Here is a 22,425-nt window from a genome sequence, read left to right as displayed (position 1 = left end):
GTACTTTAGTGGGGGCAAATACAGAAGTTTTTAGGGGGGATAAATTTATTTACAAAGTTTTTGAATGTGTGGCATATGTAATGAGAAAAAGCAATTATTGTTAAACTTCACTAATTAGCAGCAATACATAGTACAGTGGGGGGAGATGGGACACCTTTACACGAATTGGTAAATATTTCCAAAATCAAAATTCATGTCGATTTTCGGGTGATATCACGAATTGGTACTATAGTATTTCTTTATTATATTAATTTAAGATTCACACAACAAGTGTAATTTTACAAATTCTAAAACACGCAGGGTAAGACGGGACAGTTTAAAATCAGTGTTAATTTTGATTAATCAATGAAAATGTATAATGCCTATATTGAAAAATATCAGTTTATAAATCTAATATGCTACAAACAGATCCACAAAGGTCAAAATTAGCAGTAACCTGAAATATTTAATTTAAATTGATCAATACTAAAGCAATTGATCGCTTATACGTCGTTTTACATCGGTAAACAACGTTTCCAATTTCTGGTTAAAGGAGAACTGAAATCAAATGTTATTATTGGTAGAGGTTGTCCTAAATTGGCTAAATCTACAATTCCAAGTTAGCATTCAAAACGGTAACTTATAAATAACCATAAATCGAAAACGATACCGTTTCGAACCGAAAAAATGGAATTGTCGGTTCAGTTTAGTCAGGACTATTCGTACACCGATAATAACAAGACATGCGAATGAGATAAGAAATTATACTTCCGTGTGTAGGCCTATTTGGGATTCGCCCTACTTTATATATGCACCAGTTTCAGGTTAGTGAACGTGAATGTATTTGCTTTGTCAAGATTGTGGCTTTCATCGTCTGGTCTGGCGGATATGTGCGCTGCTAGTCAAGCGTATAGAATTACCACAAAAGCACAAAAGGAGCGTTTTCCTTGCGCTGGGCGCCGTTTCTTTGCACAGGACAAGACTGAAGCCAAACAGAACTGTTCTGCTTTTTAAACTGATGGCTAGAGAAATACGAATTTCGTTTATTAAAATTGATTTAGGTCTATGTCAAGTTATCTACAATATTACATTTTATCATTTCTGCATAAACATGACTTTTATTCATCTCTTTGAGTACAGTAGCGAAGATTTAACTAATTAAAACAGTGTAGAGAAGGGAATTAGCAGCAAAACAACAGTAGTTTTATCTTTTCGAATACAGTAGCAAAGATCGACTTAATTAGAAGCTGAACAACAGTCGTTAAAACAGTCTTCGAGTTAAAACAATTTAACTTAGTTCTCTATTTGGTTCTAAAGTTCGAGCAAACAAAATACGTATTTACTTAATACCAGTTGCCTTTCTCCTGACAAAAGTTAGGTCACAACTGATTTGACAATACAAGACTTCACAGATCTAGCGTCATGACAGCGGGCAATAAGATAGACTTGCTTGTAAAAGACGATGGATCGACAGAGGCATTGGTGGCAACTAAACCAGTAAGTATAAGTTCAGGAAAAATGTTTTAATATTTGTTTCCCAGTATAAGTTCAGGAAAAATGTTTTAATATTTGTTTCCCAGCAAAAGATATGTTATGTAAAAGACGAGGTGTATGAAACAGAACGCCCATGTTATAACAACTGCTTTTAACTAGCAGTTTTTCCTATTGTTTTTACCCATACATGTAGTAAGGTGGGGGAAGATGGGACACATTTTCATTCTATATTCTCGTCCAATTTGATAGTAAACAAAGAATCTTTAAAGAGTTATAAAACCGTATACTCACAACTCCCATAGGCCGTTGTTGATTGTTTAAAACACGATCAGGATACTCGGTTATTATATGATAAAAATGTCCCATCTTCCCCCACCCCACTATATACTGTTTAAAAAACCGTCGTTTTGCTGTTGATTCCCTTATCTTCGCTGTTTCAATGATGTAGTATTCGCTCTCGTTTTCGCTCCTCCACGCGAGGATAAATAAGTTACATTCATTTTCTTACAAATCGAAATTTATTCCAGGTCTTGCTGAAACGAAGACAGCCAACTCTGGCCCAACGTTTTTCTGTTGTCACTTTGACATGCTTGATCGCTCTTTTAGTATGCGGAGCAATCACTGCGTACATGGTGTACCGCGGGCACATGCGGCATCTTTTCGTTCCGCAGCATAAAAGTGGTATGTGGTGTGGCACCACCTACCAAATGAATGGAAATTTAGAAAGAGGGGAACTGGAATTCAACACAACAGACCAGTCGGAAAAGTTTATCACTAAGAACACAGAAGCTACCATGGACGGATTGGTAAGTCTGTAATCAATTATAGTAGGGTGGGGAAGACGGGACACATTTTCATTCTATTTTCTCGTCCCATTTGGTAGTAAACAAAGAACATTTAAAAAATCATAAAACCGTATCCTCACGAATCCCATAAACCGTTGTTGATTGTTTAAAACACGATTAGTATATTTGAATATTATGTGCTAAGACTGTCCCATCTCCCCCCACCCTACTATATTAAATATTTGCCTTTTTAAACGAATAGGTTAAATATATTTATCCTTGGTTGCGGACAACGCCTGTAATTTTTTTTATGTATAGTAGGGTGGGGGAAGATGGGACACCTTTAGCACATAATATCCAAATTTCCTGATTGTATTTTAAACAATTAACAACAGTCTATAAGAGTCGTGGGGATATAGTTTTATAAATCTTTGAATGTTTTTTGTTTACTATTAAATGGGACGAGAAAATAGAGTCAAAAGGTGTCCCATCTTCCCCCACCCTACTGTATATTATTTAGATTAGTGTAGAACATACATAAAAACTATTTTAACAACGATACCTTTAATTTTTTCTTCTTTTTCTTCTGTGTTATAACGTCCGACGTGTAACTTAGTATTTTGTAAGAATCGTAACTCCAAAACGACCACACACAAAGTTATCACATGATAATTCGTAAGCAGTGTAACACTATTATACCGACTGTCGTTGCTCCACAAATAAGCTACATGTCGTTTTACATTTTACATTTATTAGTTCAAAATGCATTTTAGGAGGGCAAAACAGGTATTAAACTAATTGCACCGGATAAGAAGGAGATTTGTCTTGTACGAGATGATTTTAAATACGGCAAGGCTGGTCCACCACTTCTACCAAGAAAAGAACTGCTTGAGAAATTTATGGAACAGGATCAGGTCAGTTGAAACTGGTTTTGTGAATTTTGCAGCTTTAGCGTGTTATAACGACTGTCGTTTTACGCTAATAATAAAACGAACAGGAAAGAACATCAGTTAAAAAGCGTGGCTGTTAATAAAACCCGAAACTAAAGGTACCGGTAATTCGCCAACTTTGCCCCGAATCCTAGGTCTCCTGAATCGACGCCCCAATTTATTCCGTAGTAGGGCCTCTCTGTATTCTAACCTAACGCATACAATTCGCCAACTCTAGCGCCTACCATTCAAATACATATTTGCATTTTTCAGGAACTGGACGTGGTTATGGACGATAAAATATGGATCGCCGACGGCAAGATTAATTCCGATTTCGAAATACCGCCTAGCATCCAATTCACGTGCAACGGCAAGCCTATATTTGGCATGCGACCAATGACAGATGCTGACTTCATGATCCCAGAAATGGACGATGATGATTTGATGGGAACATTAAGTATTGGAGATGATTATAAAGATGATCATCCCGATTACGACGTTGAAAAAAGGGTGAGTTTTGTGTTTAGATGGTTGGAAGTAACTTTGGGTTCGATGCTCAAAGCTGCTATGATTGTGAATTAGACCTTGGGCAAGTCACAAATACACGTGGTAACTATATAAACACGACTGCATGGTTTCATACACCTAGCTTGTAATGTCCCTTTATCGATAAGTTTTTTACTTCTGTTTTATCCATATGTAGGTTATAACAACTGCCGTTTTGTCGTTGCTTCCCGTCTTTGTAAACTTTTCCGATCTGCGTTACTGTCACTTGAGAGACAAAATAAATAACTTCATTTATTGATTCATTCACCTACTGCTCGTTTCACAAACCTACTAACATTATTAATTTGTTAGGGAATTTCTGAGGACAATGAATACACTCCTACAGAAGAACCGCCAAGTGACGAAAACGATCCGAGTGACGAAAACGAGCCAAGTGAAGAAAATGAACCAGAGGCACCAGGCCAAGACGGTTCTTATATAGGGCAGACACAGACTGACTATGACCTGCCATGTTGTAACCATTGCACAAGACCGCACCTACAATGTAGCCAGTAAGTTATTATATATTAGTTTTATTTTTACTTGTTTCGGGGACATTTTTACCTCATGCTTACTGTCGAGTTATATTTTGGAGTCCTATACCTGTGACACCCATGGTATTTATACACCTCATGCTCACTGTCGATTTATAACATGGGTATTTTCTTATACACCAAACACACATAGTATATTCATACACCCCATGCTCACTGTCGAGCTATACCATCTCATTAAACTTTAATTTCATTTTTTTATATTTACAGAGTATGTGTCCCTCTTCAAACCCCAAACTACCCATACTTCTATCGCAACTGTAGATACCAGCAGTGCGTTGTCTACATGCCGTGCTCCTGGTGGCATGCAAGGGTACTTGGAGCAGTTTAGACACCTATATATTAGTACCCTGGAAAAAAATGCACTATATAGTGCAAAACATTGAACAGTATTAATATACAGGCACTAGGACCAATGGTTTGTGTGTCTAAGTATATTCTATTATATCAAGCTTTGTATATATGCATCTGTATTCTAATTTTAAGCTAGCCTTTAATTCAAGGCTGATTTATTTAAACAAATAGGTTAAACCATCAGGCCTACATTTTTCCTATAAAACTTTTTCTTCACCATCTTCCAACTCACTCTTTCTGTATTAGTTAGTGACATAGGTGTATTTGTTTTTTAAACTTCTTACAAAATCTGGGATGACATTGTTAAAAGTTACACTCATAGTTGTTAAACATGGGGAACCTCATTGATTGTTGTGGTGAATACTGTATGGTTTTGCCATGCTTGTTTGTAGTCACTTAACAGCATGGTAAAACCTATTTTAAGGTGTAAAACCTAGGTGCTAAAACCCACTATGTCACCACTGCTTCAAAAATGAATATAACTCTTTAATTTTGTATTCGCTTTATTAACAAAGTAGCCACATAAAAAGTAGCAAAAATTAAAAAGTCCATTTTCTTCATAACTGGGCAGACAGTAGTCAAACTTTTACATTTTTTCTAGTAATTTACTATTGAACTACCTTTGTGCAAGTTCCATAAGAAAGTGTCTATTTTTTTGCAATAGGCAGGAGTAAGTTGGTGTTTTTATAGGTTTTACATAACTGAACAAATGCTGTCCCAACTCCAAGTATAACATTTTTATTTGTAATACCCTCAAGGTTTTTCTTTTTGCAAAGCCAGCAGGCCTAAATGTTCAAGCTTGCACAGCCAAGTTATGCAGTATAAAAGGAAAGTTATGGAGAGATTTTAGCCAGAGTTTCACATTTTCTCTTGTATTTACTTAAAAAATTGCCCTTTTTCAAAGCAAATCAAGCAGGTCTAAGATTGCACAAACGTTTTTTGCAATCTGAAAGAGTCCGTAATAATTTTCCAAGTTCCGTCAACGTTTGTGAGCATAAAGTTTTGCGTAAATCCTCTCATGGGATGTGAGTCATATTTCACGGTCCCGCCCGTTGCCACGACAATGGTCTCTTTCCCGCTAGTGAACTGCGACAGAATTGGTTGACAATCGAACCAATCGAGTCGGTGAAAACAACCAGGAAGGTCCTGGAAAAGAAATTACAAAGACAAAAATGAGTAAATATTACAGTGGTGTTAAGGGCACTTAGTTAAGTGTCAGTTAATAATAATAAGAATTTCTTGTTGGAAAATTGTTTGATTATATTGCATTTTGTTATTGCAAGGCTCATTGCTGCTACCATTGTGGGCGTTTAACCGCAATTGCTCCAACCCAGTGGTCTCTTATAAGTTATAACATCTATTGTTGCCCGGCCATGCAAGGAAAAATAAGTTGCATTTGTTCACTTACCCATGCTGAATAGTATAGTATAATATAATGTATGTTTAACAATTTCTTATTAGAAATATAACAAAACAGTAACAACAGAAGAATTATTGATTTCAGCGAATCTGAATAAATGTACAATTTGCGTTTAAATCATAAAAAAACTAAATGGTTTGTGTAAAGCAAAGCAGGCATACTTGCAAATATTTTTCAATGTTGGCTTTTCCAACTACTCCATTTCCCTCCCAAACGAGCTGTGCCGAATCGTAGTACATTTTACCAATTTTCTGAAAACAATGTGTTATTTTATACACACATAAAAAATTAAAAATAATGTTGGGGTAATGGCCTACCCCCCAAAATGACGATGTAGTAATTTTATTGTAGCATCATGGGGGTTGGGGAACTGAGCTGGGTTAACTGTGGCCTAAATTTAAAACGAAAATATATCTATGTGGCTTCTACAACATGACATGCCATGGGTTCTGAGATTTAAGCCAGAGTTCAATCACCTTTAAACACATGGTGCACAGTAATGTGTTTAAATAAAATTCATTATCTTTAATACATTACGAACTGCATTTACATGTCTCGTTTTGTCGAAATGTTCGTAGAAAATGTTGCAGAACTTTGTTCCAGCTTCAATTGATTGCTCAATCTGTACTTTAGGGTCCTGAAATAAATAACAGATTTAATAATATGAAAAATTGTGTTTTATTCAGTCACTACATTACAGCCTATATTAATAAATGTGAGTAAATACGCAGGTACATTTTTCAGCATAAGAAGTAGCAATGCATACCTGCTCAACTGCCATGTTTAATTATAACCATATAATACAAGCAATGAAAGAAATAGACCCAATTCAACAAAATTTAAGAATGGGAAATTTTTAAAACACGCTAGGGTATTCCCCAGCAATAACCCATAGAAATAAAAAAATAGAAATATTATTCATTATTTTAATAATTCATAATATTTATATCCAATATTATACCAGTTGAAAATAAAACAAAATAGCTTATCATTTTAAAACGTAATATTATAAATGTCCCCAGTTTTATTACACTTGTGCAAAAAATATAACATATCTATGTTAGAGCCTAAAAATAACTAGTAGGAGTCGGTCAAGCGAAACGAAAATAAATCGATAAATAAATAATAAAGGGTGGAGTTGGTAAGACTTTGTCCAATGTTTGCTTGGATAACTAAAGCTATTTACGACTCTTTGTCCTAAACTAATGCCTATAGTTTGACGCAGTGCATTTATGAAATTTCTTTGGCAATTTTGCTCAAAGCGTGTAGGCCAAATGGTATTCTTTTTTCTTGTTGTTTTCTTTGAGGTTTATTTACTCGGCTTTTTTTGTATCAAAAAATAGTTTCAGCAGTTATTATATTTTCCGTAAGGGTGTGTGTGCAGAATAACGTATTAGATATACTGCCACAAAGTTATAGGTGGTAACTGGTAAGCAGGCACGATGTGTATGAAACAGAACACCCGTGTTATAACGACTATCATCATTGCTCCGGCATGTGAACATAAAAAAAGTTTTCATTCATTTTATGTTAAACATTCATAAATTTATTTTTGTTTCAGATAAATTGTGTTGTATGTTTACTTATGTTTCTCAGTATTGTATCTTACTTATTGTATTAAAAGATTAAGCAGTAACATGGCGCTTAAGGCTCTTATTGGAGAACGTAAGTTTTTTGGCGCTAGTGAAGAATCTCCCCCCACCTTATTTGCTAACCACTAACCATCAACCCCTAACCACCGACCTCTAACACTTCCAACCAGCCTATTCTGCAATGTACCAGAGGATTCCTCACTAGTGCCAGTTTTTTTTCTGAATATTATATAGTTTGATTATTCGGTTAAATAATTTCACCTGCCAAGCACTGAAACAGACATAAACACAAACTGGATATTTGGCGCTAGTGAAAAGTTAACTTTCTGGGTCAAATCTGTATATATATATATATATATATTATATATATTAAGTTTTTAGCACACAGGATTTGTAATTGAAAGATGCCTAATTCATCTTTATAAGTTAACGTCAGATCTGTGCCAACAGGCACAAAAAAGGTTTTAACAGAAAATCCACACATTTTGTGAAAAATGAAATTTAGAAAAAACTTTGCATTATGTAGTGTAACTAATTTTTCATTAGCAATATATGTAATAATAAACAATATTTATATCATATTACAGGCATCATGAACGATGTGGTGAGACAAGTGAAAACTAAATCAAAGTGGAAAGTATGTTTGTTATTATAATAAATTCATATTATATATACAGTATATATATATTTTATTAATTAGTTTGTTTGTCTTTTTAAATGTTTAGAAGGTAAAAGACTTTTTTATAACTTGAAAGTGAGCTCTTAATCAATGTTTAGCCATAAATGGGATTTTAAAACAAATATGGTTCCTTTCCCCATTGCTTACTAGTTATTACTGTATTTCATATTTACACCATTGTATATCTAAAACTAATATTTATTATATCATTGTTAACAATTTAAAAAAAATAGAATGGATTTGGCAGTTTACAACCTATAGATATATATATATATTTGTATATATATGTATGTATATAAGCACTTGGGTAATGGGCCATATATATATATATATATCATTTAGTTAAAATTTTCCTGACTACATTTTGAGACTTATCATGTTTTGCAGATTTTTTTGTAAAATGTTTATATATGTATGAAACAGAACACCCGTGTTATAACGATGTTATTTTTCTTTCTTGTTCTTTTCCATTTATATATCATAATAATTGAAATTAAAATATTTCATTTCCAGATTCTTGTTCTGGACCGTTTAAGTGTCAGAATCATTTCATCCTGCTGTAAAATGAAAGATATAATAGATGAGGGTATAACATGTAAGTACATAATTATATGTATGCCTACTATAGAACATAGCAGCAAAAAAATCAATATTGCCCCTGTTTTAGATATAGCTGTATTCAGTTCAGTGTGCAGGTCATTAGGTATTGATTTTCTCTGCTGAGGGTAATTTACATTCAACTTATAAATCAATGGTTTCTAATGGAGTTAAGTTCTAAATGGACCATTTTCAAATTAGAATTGAAAAGGTATAGGCTACTTTGTGACTTAAATTGGGCCTATGTTTTAATATGTTTTGTCCATGTTTTGTCCATAATTTTTCCAGGGTTTTGTCCATGTTTTGTCCAAATGTGCCAGGGAATTTAGCCAGAATTGGCCCATTACTCCAACACCCACAAATTGAAGCCCAGAATTAGCCTATTACCCCAACACACAAAAATTTCTGCCCGGAAATGCCTCATTTCCCACACTAATTAATCCAATGAATTTTCACAGTGGTTGAAGACCTTACAAAAACAAGGCAGCCAATGCCAGCATTTGAAGTCGTATACTTCGTCACTCCATGCAAGGATTCAGTCGAACATATCATAGATGACTTTGTGGATGACAGGAAATATAAACACGTCCATATTTTCTTCACTGATTGTAAGTTAATATTCTGTTACTTTCTAACTTTTTTATCTGGAGCCTGCACTCGACATGCATTTTTCTAAACCATAATATTCTGTTACTTCTGCTACCAGGCATAATGTAAACAATATTTCAACGGCTTATAGTCATATGGTATAAAAACAGAGTGTATTTCTGAAGTTTAGTCTGCACATATTTTCTTCAAAGTTAAAATTCTGTTACTTCTGCTACCAGGCATAATGTAAATAATATTTCAAAGGCTTATCTGGTATAAAAATGTGGTGTATTTCCGGTGTTTAGTCTGTATAAAAAAACATATCCCCAGGACTTCAATAGACCGTTGTTAATTGTTTAAAACACGATCAGAATATTTTTTATATTCTTTGCTAAAGGTATCCCATCTTCCCCCACTATATATACTATACTATAGGATAGCATTAGCATATACATTGTGTGTTTTACATACCATTATTGCTACATTATGCATTATGTATTATGTTGCTTCCTAGAACCTCATCATTTCCTACCATTATATTCCCAGTATCCATTGTCAGTATATGCTATCATGCCAAATATGACCTAAAGCCTAATGTACTCCAAGCTGATGTATGCATATTGCATTACATATTTTTATTTGTCACCAATGGGTAGTCCAAATTATGAGCCATACATAAGAAAATACATAAAATTAAAAATAATTACCCACAAAGTTCTATATGTGGTAACTTGTAAGCTGGAACGAGATGTATGAAACAAATTAACAGAATATCCGTGTTATAGCGACTGTCTTACTTTCATTTATCTCTTCAATACAATAACGAAGGTCAGGTTAACGATGAGAAGGGAATTAGCCGTAAAGTATTCTGCTATGCGCATACATTAAAACCAAAGCATGCATAAACACATTAGTTGGTCAGCTTTCTCTTTACCACATTAATCAATGAGGTTTCCTGTGTTTGACAACTATGAATGTAACTGTATTTTAACAATGTCACCCCAGATTTACCCTGCTGTTAGGTGTCTATACAAACAAGCAGAGCCAAAGTATATTGCATTCACCTCATTAATCAATGAGGTTCCCTATGTTTGACAACTATGAATGTAACTGTATTTTAACAATGTCACCCCAGATTTTACCCTGCTGTTAGGTGTCTATACAAACAAGCAGAGCCAAAGTATATTGTATTCACCACATTAATCAATGAGGTTCCCTATGTTTGACAACTATGAATGTAACTGTATTTTAACAATGTCACCCCAGATTTTACCCTGCTGTTAGGTGTCTATACAAACAAGCAGAGCCAAAGTACATTGCATTCACCAAATTAATCAATGAGGTTTCCTATGTTTGACAACTGCAAATATCACTTAAAATTTACCAATGTTAAATTTTGTTACCCTTAGCAAGAAAACATCATAGAAAATAAAATATAAACCACTTAGATCCACTTATATTTTCCAATATATTGATTTCTATTTTTCCACAGCGTGCTCAGACCCACTGTTCAAGATGCTGTGCCAATCCAATGTATCTAAGTACATTAAGTCGCTCAAGGAAGTAAACATAGCATTTCTACCATATGAGTCTCAGGTGTGTATGATGTATGTATTACATTGCATAGTCGCCAAATTAGAGTACATAGATTTTGGTACATAATATCCCATATTTTAATCCTGTTTTTAACAGCCCAAAAAGGTACCATTAGCAATTAGCATATAATATCCCATATTTCATAATCATTTTTTAACAAGTATAGTATATTGGGTAAGTAGGATACCGTTAGTGCAAAATATCCCAGATTTCCTAATCATATTTTTAACAATTACCAATGCTATTACAGAGTCATGAGAATGCGGTTATATAATTCTGTAAATATTCTTTGTTTACTACCAAATGGGACAAAAAAAACATAAACTATCTGACCCCAACCTACTATACATGCTCCTAAAACCCCACAAACCTTAGGTCTTTACACTGGACTGCCCTGATTCGTTTGAAGCTATATACAGTCCCGGCCACACGGATAAGAGAGACAAATGCATGGAGAGAGTCGCTGAACAACTTTCAACATTATGTGCTGTGTTGGGAGAATACCCTTCTATTAGATACAGACAGTAAGTTAAAAGAAATCACATTTTTTGGCTTATTTTATACACAGTAAATTTTGAGCGGGCACGAGGTGTATGGAGCAGATGTTATAAGACTGTCGTTGACCCTTCAATTAAATACATACAGTAAGTTAAAAAAAATCACATTTTTTGCTCAAGTTACATATATGGTAACTTGTAAGTGGGCACGAGGTGTATGAAACAGAACACCCATGTTATAACGACTGTCATTGCCGACCATGTGAAGATAAATAAGGAAGTTTTTTTTAAAATCACGTTTTTTGCAATAAATTACACAAATGATAACTTGTAAGCGGGCACCAGGTGTATGAGACAGAACACCTGTGTTAGAACAACGTCATTGCTCGCCATGCAAAAATAAATAAGTTACATTCATTTATTCTAGAATAGAATGTTTAATTTAGAACTGAATCATACTTATATATATGTGTGTTTTTTTGGGTGTTGGGGTGATGGGCCAACTCTGGTCTAAACCTGGATCCCCTGGCAAGGACGGAAGGACCTTACCCATATAGAATATAGTGTTTAGTTTAAACTTAATCATAATATTTATACTAACCCACAGAGAAGGAGAAAAGTCTCTGCTGCTCGCACAATTACTTCAAAGCAAACTGGATGGTTTTAAAGTAGGTCAATAATTATACTGTATGGCATATATAACATGTTTAAAAAACAAAGCTACATACATGGTAACTCGTAATCAGGCATGAGGTGTATGAAACAGAACACCTGTGTTATAACACAAGGATAAAGTTACTTTCATTTAGACTTTTCATTCATTGTGTAATTAGAATTGACGCAAATTTAAAAATAAACAGTAAAAACAATGAAGTTCTAAAATGTAATGTTTTATCCCACCACGCAAGAACAAACAAGTTATATTTAATATCTAAAAATGTAATGTTTTATCGAATAGGCTGATAAACCAGACATGGGAGAAGGACCAGATAAATCCCGCTCACAGTTGATAATATTAGACCGAGGGTTTGACCCGGTATCGGTGCTTGTGCATGAACTCACATACCAAGCAATGGTGCAGGACCTGCTGCCAATATCTAATGATGTTTATAAGTAAGCGCCTTGTTATGGATTTGCTTCATATACTGTATCATGGCGTCATATTAAGGATGGCATTTTACTGTGAATTTTTAATTATAATGTGTTTTAGCACCCCAATTTTATACCTTAAACTAGCTTTTACCCTGCAGTTAAGTGTCTATACTGTTTTGTTTAGGTTTTGGCATATCAGTTGTATCAGAAAAATCTATAAAATTGTTTTAATAATCAGATCTTCGCTACTGTTTTGATGAGATAAAAAAGATTATGTTATAGTAGGATGGGGGAAGATGAGACACCTTTTCATTTTATTTTCTCGTCCCATTTGGTAGTAAACAAAGAACTTTCAAAGAATTATAAAACCGTATCCTTACGACTCCCATAGGCCGTTGTTAATTGTTTAAAACATGATCAAGATATTTGGATATTATGTGCTAAAAGTGTCCCATCTTCCACCACCCTACTATATTATGTTGATTCTATTGTTGTTATTAGATATGAGAACCAACAGCAGCCAGGACAACCAGAGAAACAAGTCCTACTTGACGAGGACGACGATTTATGGGTGTCGCTCCGCCATGAACATATTGCCGTTGTTTCACAGTGAGTATTGGCATCTTATTTAATATATATTATATGTCAAGTTGAACCCACAATTAAACGCTTGTGGCATTTTCTAAAGTTTGGCACTCGGATAAAAAAGGTTAGCATCCCAGTTTTAAACCTAAAATAGTTTTCCCCTGCTGTTAAGTGCCTATACAAACAAGCAGAGCCAAAGCATACTGCATTCACCACATTAATCAATGAGGTTTCCTATGTTTGACAACTATGAGTGTAACTGCATTTTAACAATGTCACCCCAGATTTTACCCTGCTGTTAGGTGTCTATACAAACAGAGCCAAAGTATATTGCATTCACCACATTAATCAATGAGGTTCCCTATGTTTGACAACTATAAGTGTAACATATTTAACAATGTCACCTCTGATTTTGTTACAAATTTAAAAAAAAGTTATTAAAACTCAAAAAACTTTAAAAAAAATAATTAAATAAATATATTTGTTAAAAACAAAATCTTGATGTTTCTTTGCAGGAAAGTGACGTCCCATTTGAAGTCATTTGCGAAGGAGAAGAGAATGGACAGTGGGGAGAAAACAACCATGCGCGATCTGTCTAATATGCTTAAGAAGATGCCGCAGTATCAAAAAGAACTCAGCAAAGTAAGTTTTAATTATTTGAATGTTATTTTCGATATGGCTGACAATTTAGACAACCCATTAACGCCCACAATGGTAGCAACATCAAGCCTTGAACCCATTCATTTAGATAACTTGTTCAATCTGTATTTTCACAGATTTACCAATAGATGTAACATTGGGGGTGTCTTTTATGATATAACACACAAATTTTTCCATTTGCACCTCAGTTTTACACTTTAAAATACAATTTACCCATTTTAAAAAGTTTTGTCCTTGAGCAAGATATTTAACTGTAATTGCTCCAACCCAGTGGTCACTTATGGGTTGTCTAAATTGTCAGCCATATATTACAAAAAAAACTGACAAAAATCCATTAGTGGCCAAGAACCACAATAGTAGCAGCATCAAGCCTTGAACCCATACCGTCAATTTACATTCATTCATATCTCTACAGTACTCTACACATTTACACATGGCAGAAGACTGTATGAAGCAATATACAGACCGTGTCGATAAGCTATGTAAAGTGGAACAGGACCTGGTTATGGGAACGGACGCTAAGGGAAACCATATTAAAGAACCCATGAAAAGTGTGGTCCATATTCTACTGGATAAAGATGTACAGCCGTTCGATAAAATAAGGATCATTCTGCTGTACATTGTGCTTAAAAATGGTATGTATGTATGTATGGTTTTGATATTTTCTATTTTTTTACTTTTTGTACTCTTTTTGAGGGCTGTTTTTACCCTGTTGTTAGGTGTCTTTACAAACAAGCAGTACCAAAGTATATTGCATTCACCACATTAATCAATGAGGTTCCTTATGTTTGACAACTATGAGTGTAACTTTATTTTTGCAATGTCATCCCAGATTTTAACTGCAACTACAAACAGAATAGACTAACACATATATAACTACTAACATATATACTTTACACAGGGATTCCTGAAGAAAACTTGAAGAAACTGATCCACCATGCTGAAATATCGGAAGCTGATCAAGCGTCCATCAGAAACTTCAACCATCTTGGGGTCACCATAGTAAATAATGAGGTGAATCAATGTGACTTGTATATGAATATAACTTAAATGAATAAATGTAACTTTTTATTTTTGTGTGGTGGGGTAATGATTGTGGTTATAACACGGGTGTTCCGTTTCATACACTTTGTGTCTGCTTACGAGTTACCATGTATGTAACTTTCTAACAGCTAGTTTTACAAAACAATAACCTTGAATTGGTTGCACCACTTTTCACATGGGTTTATATAAGTTAAGTTGTATTTGACCGACACTTCAGTATTTTTGACAGCTAGTTTTACAAAGTGTCAACGAAACAATAACCTTGAATTGGTTGCATCACTTTTCACAAATTATTTTTTAAATTCAAAAATTTAGAACCGCAAGAAAAGTGGACCGAAGTTGGAGAGACGTGAGCATGAGGCAACGTACCAGTTATCACGTTGGGTTCCTATTATAAAAGACATCATGGAAATGGCAATTGATGATAAATTAGACCAACGGTTGTTCCCATTTCTTTCTGGGAGAGGATCCGGTTCTGGGAGTACCAGTGTGAAGAGGTAAGAACTGGTTTATACTGGTTTATGTTAAACTGGTTATGTATGTAACGAATGTAACTTATTTATCCCAGCGTGGCTGGAAAACAACAGTCGTTCTAACAGGGTGTTCTGTTTCATACACCTTGTGGCTGCTTACAAGTTACCGTGTACTTAACTTTGTAGGTAATTGTTTATTTGTACAGCTGACAATTTGGACAACCCATTAGTGACCACTGGGTTGCAGCAATTGATGTTAAGTGTCTTGCCCAAGGACACATACGCCTACAATGGGCATAAAAATAATAGTTTAACAATACACGAGAGTGACGAGCCGTGACGAAACTGGACCTAAATCTTTTCATGTTTTCTACTGTCTTTACTACTTGCACAAAAATGTACATTGTAAAAAAATTACCAAAACAATTTTTTTTTAACAATGGGTGGCCACTGGGTTGGAGCAATTGCTGCCCAAGGACACATACGCCCACATTGGTAGCAGCGACGAGACTTGAAAAAATTAAAAAATTATCTGTGTACTATAAGCTACGGGCCATTATATAACTCTTCTATATTTCCCCTGACCTAAATCCTTGTCTATTTTCTCAGTGCTCGATACCATTGGCACAAAGACAAAGGACCATCGGATTACAAATCTGGTCCTCGTCTCATTATATTTGTTATCGGAGGAATGTCGTGCTCCGAGATGAGAACCGCTTATGAGGTCACAAAGAGACTCCGAGACAAAGGAGACAAATGGGAGGTTCTGATTGGTCAGTAACATTTTGAATTTATTGTTTTTTTGTTTCTTTTTTATAATTTCAATTTTTGCTAATTTTTTTTTGTTTATCCTTTTTTTTTTTTTTTGTGTATTTATAATTTCAATTTTTGCTTAGTTTCTGTTTATTTTATTGTTTTCAACCTTTTTTAAAAATTTTTGGTACACAATTTATTCGAAATTTGAAATTTATTAATTTTTTTGTTCATTTTTTTAAATTTAAATTTTTGCCTAGTTTTTCTGAATTTATTCATTTTCTTTTGTCTGGTGTTTAAATTTATAATTATATTTCTGTTCACATATAAATACAAAGACACATTGTAAAGTAGAATCTGTATTTAGTTACATTATTGATTCCGAGTTTAACCTCACCCATATATGATGTATATGCAAATAGTTGAGTAACAATATAAAAAAAATAAAAAACTGATCAATTTTTTATTTGATTTCCATAATTAACAAAGTTTTTTATATTATTGCTATCCTGCTCCTGGAACCGCTTCGATTTGGATACCGTATGTAAACAACTCATGCATGAAATCACATATTATGATGTCACAATTCTATATGTTGTTGTCCTGTCCTTGTGTTATGTCATAATCTTATAAATACCTATTGTAATGGTATGAAAACTATATAATCTTATAAAAACTTATAATAATCGTAAAAAAACTATAAAAAATATTATAAAAACCTATTATTATTGTATAAAAACTTTAAAAAAAATTGTTATAATCTTATAAAAACTTTTTCTAATCGTATAAATACTACAAAAAACGATTATATTTCTATTAAAATTATAATTATAAACAAATAATAAATAATTCTAGGCTCCACGCTAGTAGCGAAACCAGTTTCTTTCTTAGAAGACGTTAGCAGGCTGACGAAAACTATAAGCTTTCGAGACTAAAATAACAAAAAAAAACATTTATTAAACTTATTTTATGCGCTTATAAAAAACACTTGGGTTTAATTGAAAATCGCATATTGATGGTTTATTAAATGTTTTTAATATTTTTTGCATGAAAATTAATGTTGTTTTTATCTAAAAGCGTTTTACATATAAGGCTTTTTTAAACAATATATTAATTCAAAACCCATTATATTACTATGGGGTAAGATAGATACTGTTAGCACATAATATCCTATGATATTTCCGAATTTTTTCCTAATCGTGGTTTTTTTAACAAAGCTCTTTTAAAATTGTGATGATATGGTTATATAATTCTGTAAAGTTTTACATTCCAGTTAAAAATAACATTCTTTTTGTACAGCATTCGTACTATCTTAATCTGCAATACCAAAAAAGTAATGTACTTTTTACAGAATTGTGGTAATGGGCCAACTCTGGCCTATATTCTAGGTCTCACTATGGGACTTCACCCATATAGAATAGACCTGTTTATCACACAATAATATCCCCCCTTAAAATTGTTTGTCCATTTTTAACACATATATATATAGTAGGGTGGGGAAAGACGGGACACCTTTAGCACATAATATTTAAATATCCTGATCGTGTTTTAAGCAATTAACAACGGTCTATGGGAGTCAAGCGGAAAACGGTTTTATAAATATTTAAGTTTTCTTTGTTTACTACTAAATAAGACAAGAAAATAGAATGAAATGGTGTCCCATCTTTCCCCACTCTTTACTATAGATACAATGCTGCATATTATGAACTAACTTATATACAAGCTAACTTATATACAAGCATGTTATGTGTCTAATCAATATCTACAAAGAAACAATTTATATATTTGTTGTAACCTTAGCGTGAAATTTTGTCGGGTTATAAATTTTGATGTCAAATTCTGTCGTAATTTGAATTTGTTCTAAAGAATAGTAAAATTTTAAGCTGAAATATAGTGTACAGGAAAACGCATATATTATAGTGTAAGTCACATGGTAAATAACCAGATAAGTTGGGTAGGAATACTTATTTCAATACTTCATAGGAGAAAAGTTAGAAGTCTGTTTTTTAAATAAAGGTGACATCATATGCTTTGGCACTTTTGGGTCCAAACCAGATTTTACCCTGCTGTTAGGTGTCCATACAAACAAGCAGGGCCAAAGTATATTGCATTCACCACATTAATCAATGAGGTTCCCTAAGTTTGACAACTATCAGTGTAACTGTGTTTTAACAATGTCACCACAGATTTTACCCTGCTGTTAGGTGTCCATACAAACAAGCAGAGCCAAAGTATATTGCATTCACCACATTAATCAATGAGGTTCTCTATGTTTGACAACTATGAGTGTAACTGTATTTTAACAATGTCACCCCAGATTTTACCCTGCTGTTAGGTGTCTATACAAACAAGCAGGGCCAAAGTATATTGCATTCACCGCATTAATCAATGAGGTTCCCTGCTAAGATTGTAGCTGTATTTTAACAAAGTGAAAGTGCTACAAAATTCGTAACAAACAAAAATCAAGTCCACCCACTAATAGTAATGAAGAAATATATTTCGCCTAAATGGCATCGCCAGTCTCGTCATTTGAATAGAACTATTCTAAATAATCAGGGTCAGATTTATAAAATTTATCACATTTTCTTAAAATGGAAATAAAATTAAAAATATTAATTAAACTGTCAATATATTAAGGTTCCACTCACTTCTGGCAGCCGAACGAATTATTGGCAGAAGTAGCGAGTCTTACTGAAGGACAATGACGCGATGGGTCGCTGGTAGCCGGGTTACCGTCCGCTCTTCGTAGGAGTTTACGAAGACTTTCAATCTCTAAGAAAAAAAAGGTTATTTTTGCATGGTAGCTTTGCATGAATGTAACTTGTTTATCCTCACGTTTTAGGTAATAATGTATGTATGAATTAATATAACTTGTTTATCCTTGTGTATGGTTCAATCTCAAGGAAAAAAGGTTATTATTTTTGCTAATATTGATGTATTATGAATGAATGAAGGAATGTAACTTGTTTATCTTCGCATGGCGGGGTTACGACAGTCATTATAACACTGGTGTTCTGTTTCACACACCTTGTGCCCAAATATGTAACTTTGGGAATGATTGTTTTTCTGCATGGCTGACAATTAAGTGACCACTAGGTTAGAACAATTGATAAATCATAGCAGTACACAACTTCTAGACTTTTCCAATTAAACATCTTAATAATTTTCGTTTTATGACAGGGCAATGACATCATACAGCCTATTATGACATCAGCAAACACGAACAACAACAATCGTGTTAGATACGGTTCTACTTCTTCAAGTTTGAAACACGACCAGGTTGAAATAAATCTGGAAACAGTGGAGAATAGGGGAAGGTCTTCTTCTAAAAGGTAATCTTATGTGTTATGTTGTGAATAAATCTTTTTATCCTCTTGTATGGCGGGGTAATGACAGTCGTTATAACACGGGTGTTCTGTTTTATATACCCCATGCCAGATTACGGGTTACCATGTATGTAACTTTGTTGTTAATTATTTATTTATCCTCGCGTGGCGGGGTAATGGCAGTCGTTATAGCACGGGTGTTCTGTTATATACCTCCTGTCCGCTTTTGAGTTAAAAATAAATGAATGCAACTTGATTATCCATGTTTTCATATTCATGTATGAATATATGTAACATATTTATCCTCGCGGGACAGGGAAGCAACAGTCTTATAACAAATAAAAGTTACCATGTACGTAACTTTGTGGGTGAATTTTTACTTTTGTATAAAGTTTCATGTGGGTGAATTTTTACTTTTGTATAAAGTTTTTCAATTTAATATTATATGTAATATATGAATTTTACCACGCACAACAAAAGTTAAACTAGTATCCTATGATGAATAACATGAATTCCACCCTATGTTTAAAGTGTATTTACCGAACATTTTTTGCGCAAATTTTATCAGATTTTAAATATTAGGACTCCACGATCCAGGTCAAGTTCTCGTGGTCGTAAAAATCGTATGATGTCAGAATTTAGCTCTTTAGAGCCATCTAGCGGACACGAAAACCCAGCTTTCAGCGGCACTCAACAATAATGTTACTTTTACGAAACATCTGTGCAAAAATGAGAGTTAAATAATTTTTAACACGATATATTTATTTACATGTCATTTGTTTGTGATTTTTCATTATTTTCTCTTTAAAGCAATATAAAAGTCTTCCGTTTAAAACTTTTTCTGAAGTTCCTAGCGAAAAAAAAAAGAAAAAAGTGATTTTAATGTTTCTGTTTATTTTTTCTGTAGATCAAATCAAAGTTGTGTATTTTATTGATGTTCTGTCGAAGTTAATCATTCCATCGTTACTGTTAATATAAAGATAACAATAATATCCGATATCTGTTTTCTGCTAAAACATCAATTTTTAATTCACTTGTTTGGTAACTTATAACTATGTCGCAAAAATGTTGTTTCCCAGTGAAAAAGTTCCCTATATTTTTGATGTGTCCTTTGGCAAGACAATAACGGCAATTGTACCCATCCAGTGGTCACTGGTCCAAATTGTCAGTCAGACAAAAAACCACCACCCACAAAGTTACATATGTGGTAACATGTAAGCAGTCATGAAGTGAATGAAACAGACCATCAGTGTTATAACTACTGTCATTGCCTCATCATACAAGGATAAATAAGTTTCATTTATTCATCATCATAATATACAGGTATTGAAACTGTATTATGAGGTGATGAATTGGACTGTTGATGAACAGTTGAACATTAGGAAGATTTAGATTCTAAAATCTATAGAAGAATCGTGATGAGTGATGTCATAGTGGAATGTATGATGTCATAATAGTATGTGTGGTATTATAATGGTATGTGTAATATAGTAGGGTGGGGGAAGTTAAGACACTTTTAGCTCATAATATCCAAATAGCCTGATCGTGTTTTAAACAATTAACAACGGTCCATGGGAGTCGTGAGGATACCTTTTTATTATTCTTTGACTATTTTTTATTAGTCATATAACTTAAGCTGGAGTTACACCTTTGCACAAGACATAGAAAATGTATTTTAAGTTCTTAAATAACTACTTTTCCAGAAAAGTTTAATTTCGCCACCAAAATAAAGTTCATATTTATAATGTAAACACACCAGCAAATATAATGCTGTACTTGGTATATTTGCGTTTTTCGCACAAAATTTGTCACTTCTGTAGCCTGTTGCAAAATTTAGTACATACTAACTATGGGAACATTTTGCATGCAATGTTTAAATATATTATTGTTTGCAATTATATTTTAGCTCTTATTAATCTGTTACACATGTTATTAAAATTGTTACGTTGCAGAAGTTAAAAGTTATGTTTATTTCTACAAAAAAAGCTAAACAGTCAAAGCAAATCGTATTTAAACCAGTTTTAATGCTAACATGTTTTTGTTTAGTTGGGAAAATAAACTGAAAAGGATTTTGTCCCTTAAAAAATTACGTTTTGTGATGTCTATTTTTAAATGGCAAAAGCGAGAAAACGCGGGAAAATTTCGAGCAAGCAATTTTAAAATGTAAACAAAATGCGGGCGTTCAAATGTTTTTTATTATTAGAAGCCTACTGATTGCTAATCTATAGTTAGCTTTAGATTTTATAAGTCTATGTCAGTCGTAGTACAGAGCTTGTAAGATGTCAGGGCTATTTATATGAAATGGAGCTATACAGAGAAGACGGAAATTTTTTTCCGCTAGGAGTCGATGACAAATTCGGTTCTCTATTCTATAGGGAGCAGTTAGTTTCACGGTTTATACACATAGATATAAACCCCTAACTCCAAACTCGTTCGTGCTAATCAAACAAAAAAAACTTGAAAAAAAAAAAAAAGTATTCCACTGTGCGGGACTCGAACCCGATAAAAATGAAACAAATGGAGTAAACGACCGCACGCAAACCGCTACACCACAGAGTCGACGAAAATAAACACAACGAAAGAGCGTATATAACCTACCTAATGTGGGAAATATGTTCTTACTAGTGTTTTATATATTTATAAAGGTATTATTATTATTTAATTAATTTGTTTTACACTTATTAACACTTTGTAGTGTTTTTTGTGCGTTTTTTCGTATTTTTTAATTTAAATAATTGCCGACGCCTAGCGGAAAAAGTTTTCCGTCTTCTCTGTATAGTCCCATGTATTTATATGTGTATGAATGAATGTAAAGTTGTAAACTGCTTTATCCTCGCGTGACCGGAAAGCGTCACTCGTTATAACACGATTGTTCTGTTTCA

At 33.6% G+C, this 22,425-nt stretch overlaps 3 protein-coding genes across 5 annotated transcripts; 2 read left to right on the top strand and 1 right to left on the bottom strand.

Annotated features, from left to right (window-relative positions):
- Positions 1 to 1,281: 1,281 nt before the first annotated feature.
- On the top strand, positions 1,282 to 5,187 carry LOC149725773 (leukocyte cell-derived chemotaxin 1-like). The gene is made up of 6 exons (XM_089891162.1): positions 1,282 to 1,476; positions 2,001 to 2,279; positions 3,032 to 3,172; positions 3,461 to 3,697; positions 4,046 to 4,245; positions 4,498 to 5,187. The coding sequence occupies exons 1-6, from the start codon at positions 1,402 to 1,404 to the stop codon at positions 4,616 to 4,618; spliced, it is 1,053 nt and encodes a 350-aa protein (XP_089747288.1). The 5' UTR covers positions 1,282 to 1,401; the 3' UTR covers positions 4,619 to 5,187.
- Positions 5,127 to 6,979, bottom strand: LOC149725772 (NTF2-related export protein-like). Its single transcript, XM_089891201.1, has 4 exons — positions 6,828 to 6,979; positions 6,612 to 6,698; positions 6,223 to 6,312; positions 5,127 to 5,787 (listed from the first exon to the last, which is right to left on the bottom strand). The coding sequence occupies exons 1-4, from the start codon at positions 6,840 to 6,842 to the stop codon at positions 5,560 to 5,562; spliced, it is 420 nt and encodes a 139-aa protein (XP_089747327.1). The 5' UTR covers positions 6,843 to 6,979; the 3' UTR covers positions 5,127 to 5,559.
- Positions 6,980 to 7,576: 597 nt separating this feature from the next.
- LOC149725771 (syntaxin-binding protein 1-like) lies at positions 7,577 to 21,504 on the top strand. Of its 3 annotated transcripts, none has more exons than XR_016386355.1 (17): positions 7,577 to 7,726; positions 8,241 to 8,290; positions 8,846 to 8,927; positions 9,388 to 9,537; positions 11,010 to 11,113; positions 11,489 to 11,637; positions 12,218 to 12,278; positions 12,569 to 12,723; positions 13,204 to 13,311; positions 13,803 to 13,929; positions 14,363 to 14,582; positions 14,849 to 14,961; positions 15,307 to 15,488; positions 16,074 to 16,237; positions 18,855 to 19,003; positions 19,398 to 19,549; positions 20,867 to 21,504. XR_016386355.1 is itself a non-coding variant. In XM_089891155.1 (15 exons), exons 1-15 carry the CDS (start codon positions 7,699 to 7,701, stop codon positions 17,150 to 17,152), a joined length of 1,773 nt encoding a protein of 590 aa, XP_089747281.1. In that variant the 5' UTR covers positions 7,577 to 7,698; the 3' UTR covers positions 17,153 to 18,054. The 3 variants fall into 3 exon arrangements, 1 of the variants encoding a protein (XP_089747281.1); XR_016386354.1 differs by lacking the exon at positions 20,867 to 21,504 and adding an exon at positions 20,126 to 20,535; XM_089891155.1 differs by lacking the exons at positions 18,855 to 19,003; positions 19,398 to 19,549; positions 20,867 to 21,504 and adding an exon at positions 17,073 to 18,054.
- Positions 21,505 to 22,425: the final 921 nt, after the last annotated feature.

The sequence above is a fragment of the Ciona robusta genome, chromosome 13 (assembly GCF_009617815.1).
Source record: "Ciona robusta chromosome 13, ASM961781v2".
Classification (NCBI taxonomy): Eukaryota; Metazoa; Chordata; class Ascidiacea; order Phlebobranchia; family Cionidae; genus Ciona; species Ciona robusta.
The sequence above is the reverse complement of the archived record's forward strand: the minus strand, read 5'-3'. Positions and strand labels throughout refer to the sequence as shown.

What these genes read in the sequence shown, in the direction of transcription:
- LOC149725773 (XM_089891162.1), top strand. Translation starts at nt 1,402, where the DNA reads ATGACAGCGGGCAATAAGATAGACTTGCTTGTAAAAGACGATGGATCG. An exon ending in CATTGGTGGCAACTAAACCA is followed by an intron (nt 1,477 to 2,000) that starts GTAAGTATAAGT and finishes AATTTATTCCAG; the next exon opens with GTCTTGCTGAAACGAAGACA. An exon ending in ATTACGACGTTGAAAAAAGG is followed by an intron (nt 3,698 to 4,045) that starts GTGAGTTTTGTG and finishes TTAATTTGTTAG; the next exon opens with GGAATTTCTGAGGACAATGA.
- LOC149725772 (XM_089891201.1), bottom strand. An exon ending in ATTTCGACAAAACGAGACAT is followed by an intron (nt 6,313 to 6,611) that starts GTAAATGCAGTT and finishes CATTGTTTTCAG; the next exon opens with AAAATTGGTAAAATGTACTA. An exon ending in ACATTGAAAAATATTTGCAA is followed by an intron (nt 5,788 to 6,222) that starts GTATGCCTGCTT and finishes TTTCTTTTCCAG; the next exon opens with GACCTTCCTGGTTGTTTTCA.
- LOC149725771 (XM_089891155.1), top strand. Translation starts at nt 7,699, where the DNA reads ATGGCGCTTAAGGCTCTTATTGGAGAAC. An exon ending in AATAGATGAGGGTATAACAT is followed by an intron (nt 8,928 to 9,387) that starts GTAAGTACATAA and finishes GAATTTTCACAG; the next exon opens with TGGTTGAAGACCTTACAAAA. An exon ending in CCTTCTATTAGATACAGACA is followed by an intron (nt 11,638 to 12,217) that starts GTAAGTTAAAAG and finishes ACTAACCCACAG; the next exon opens with AGAAGGAGAAAAGTCTCTGC.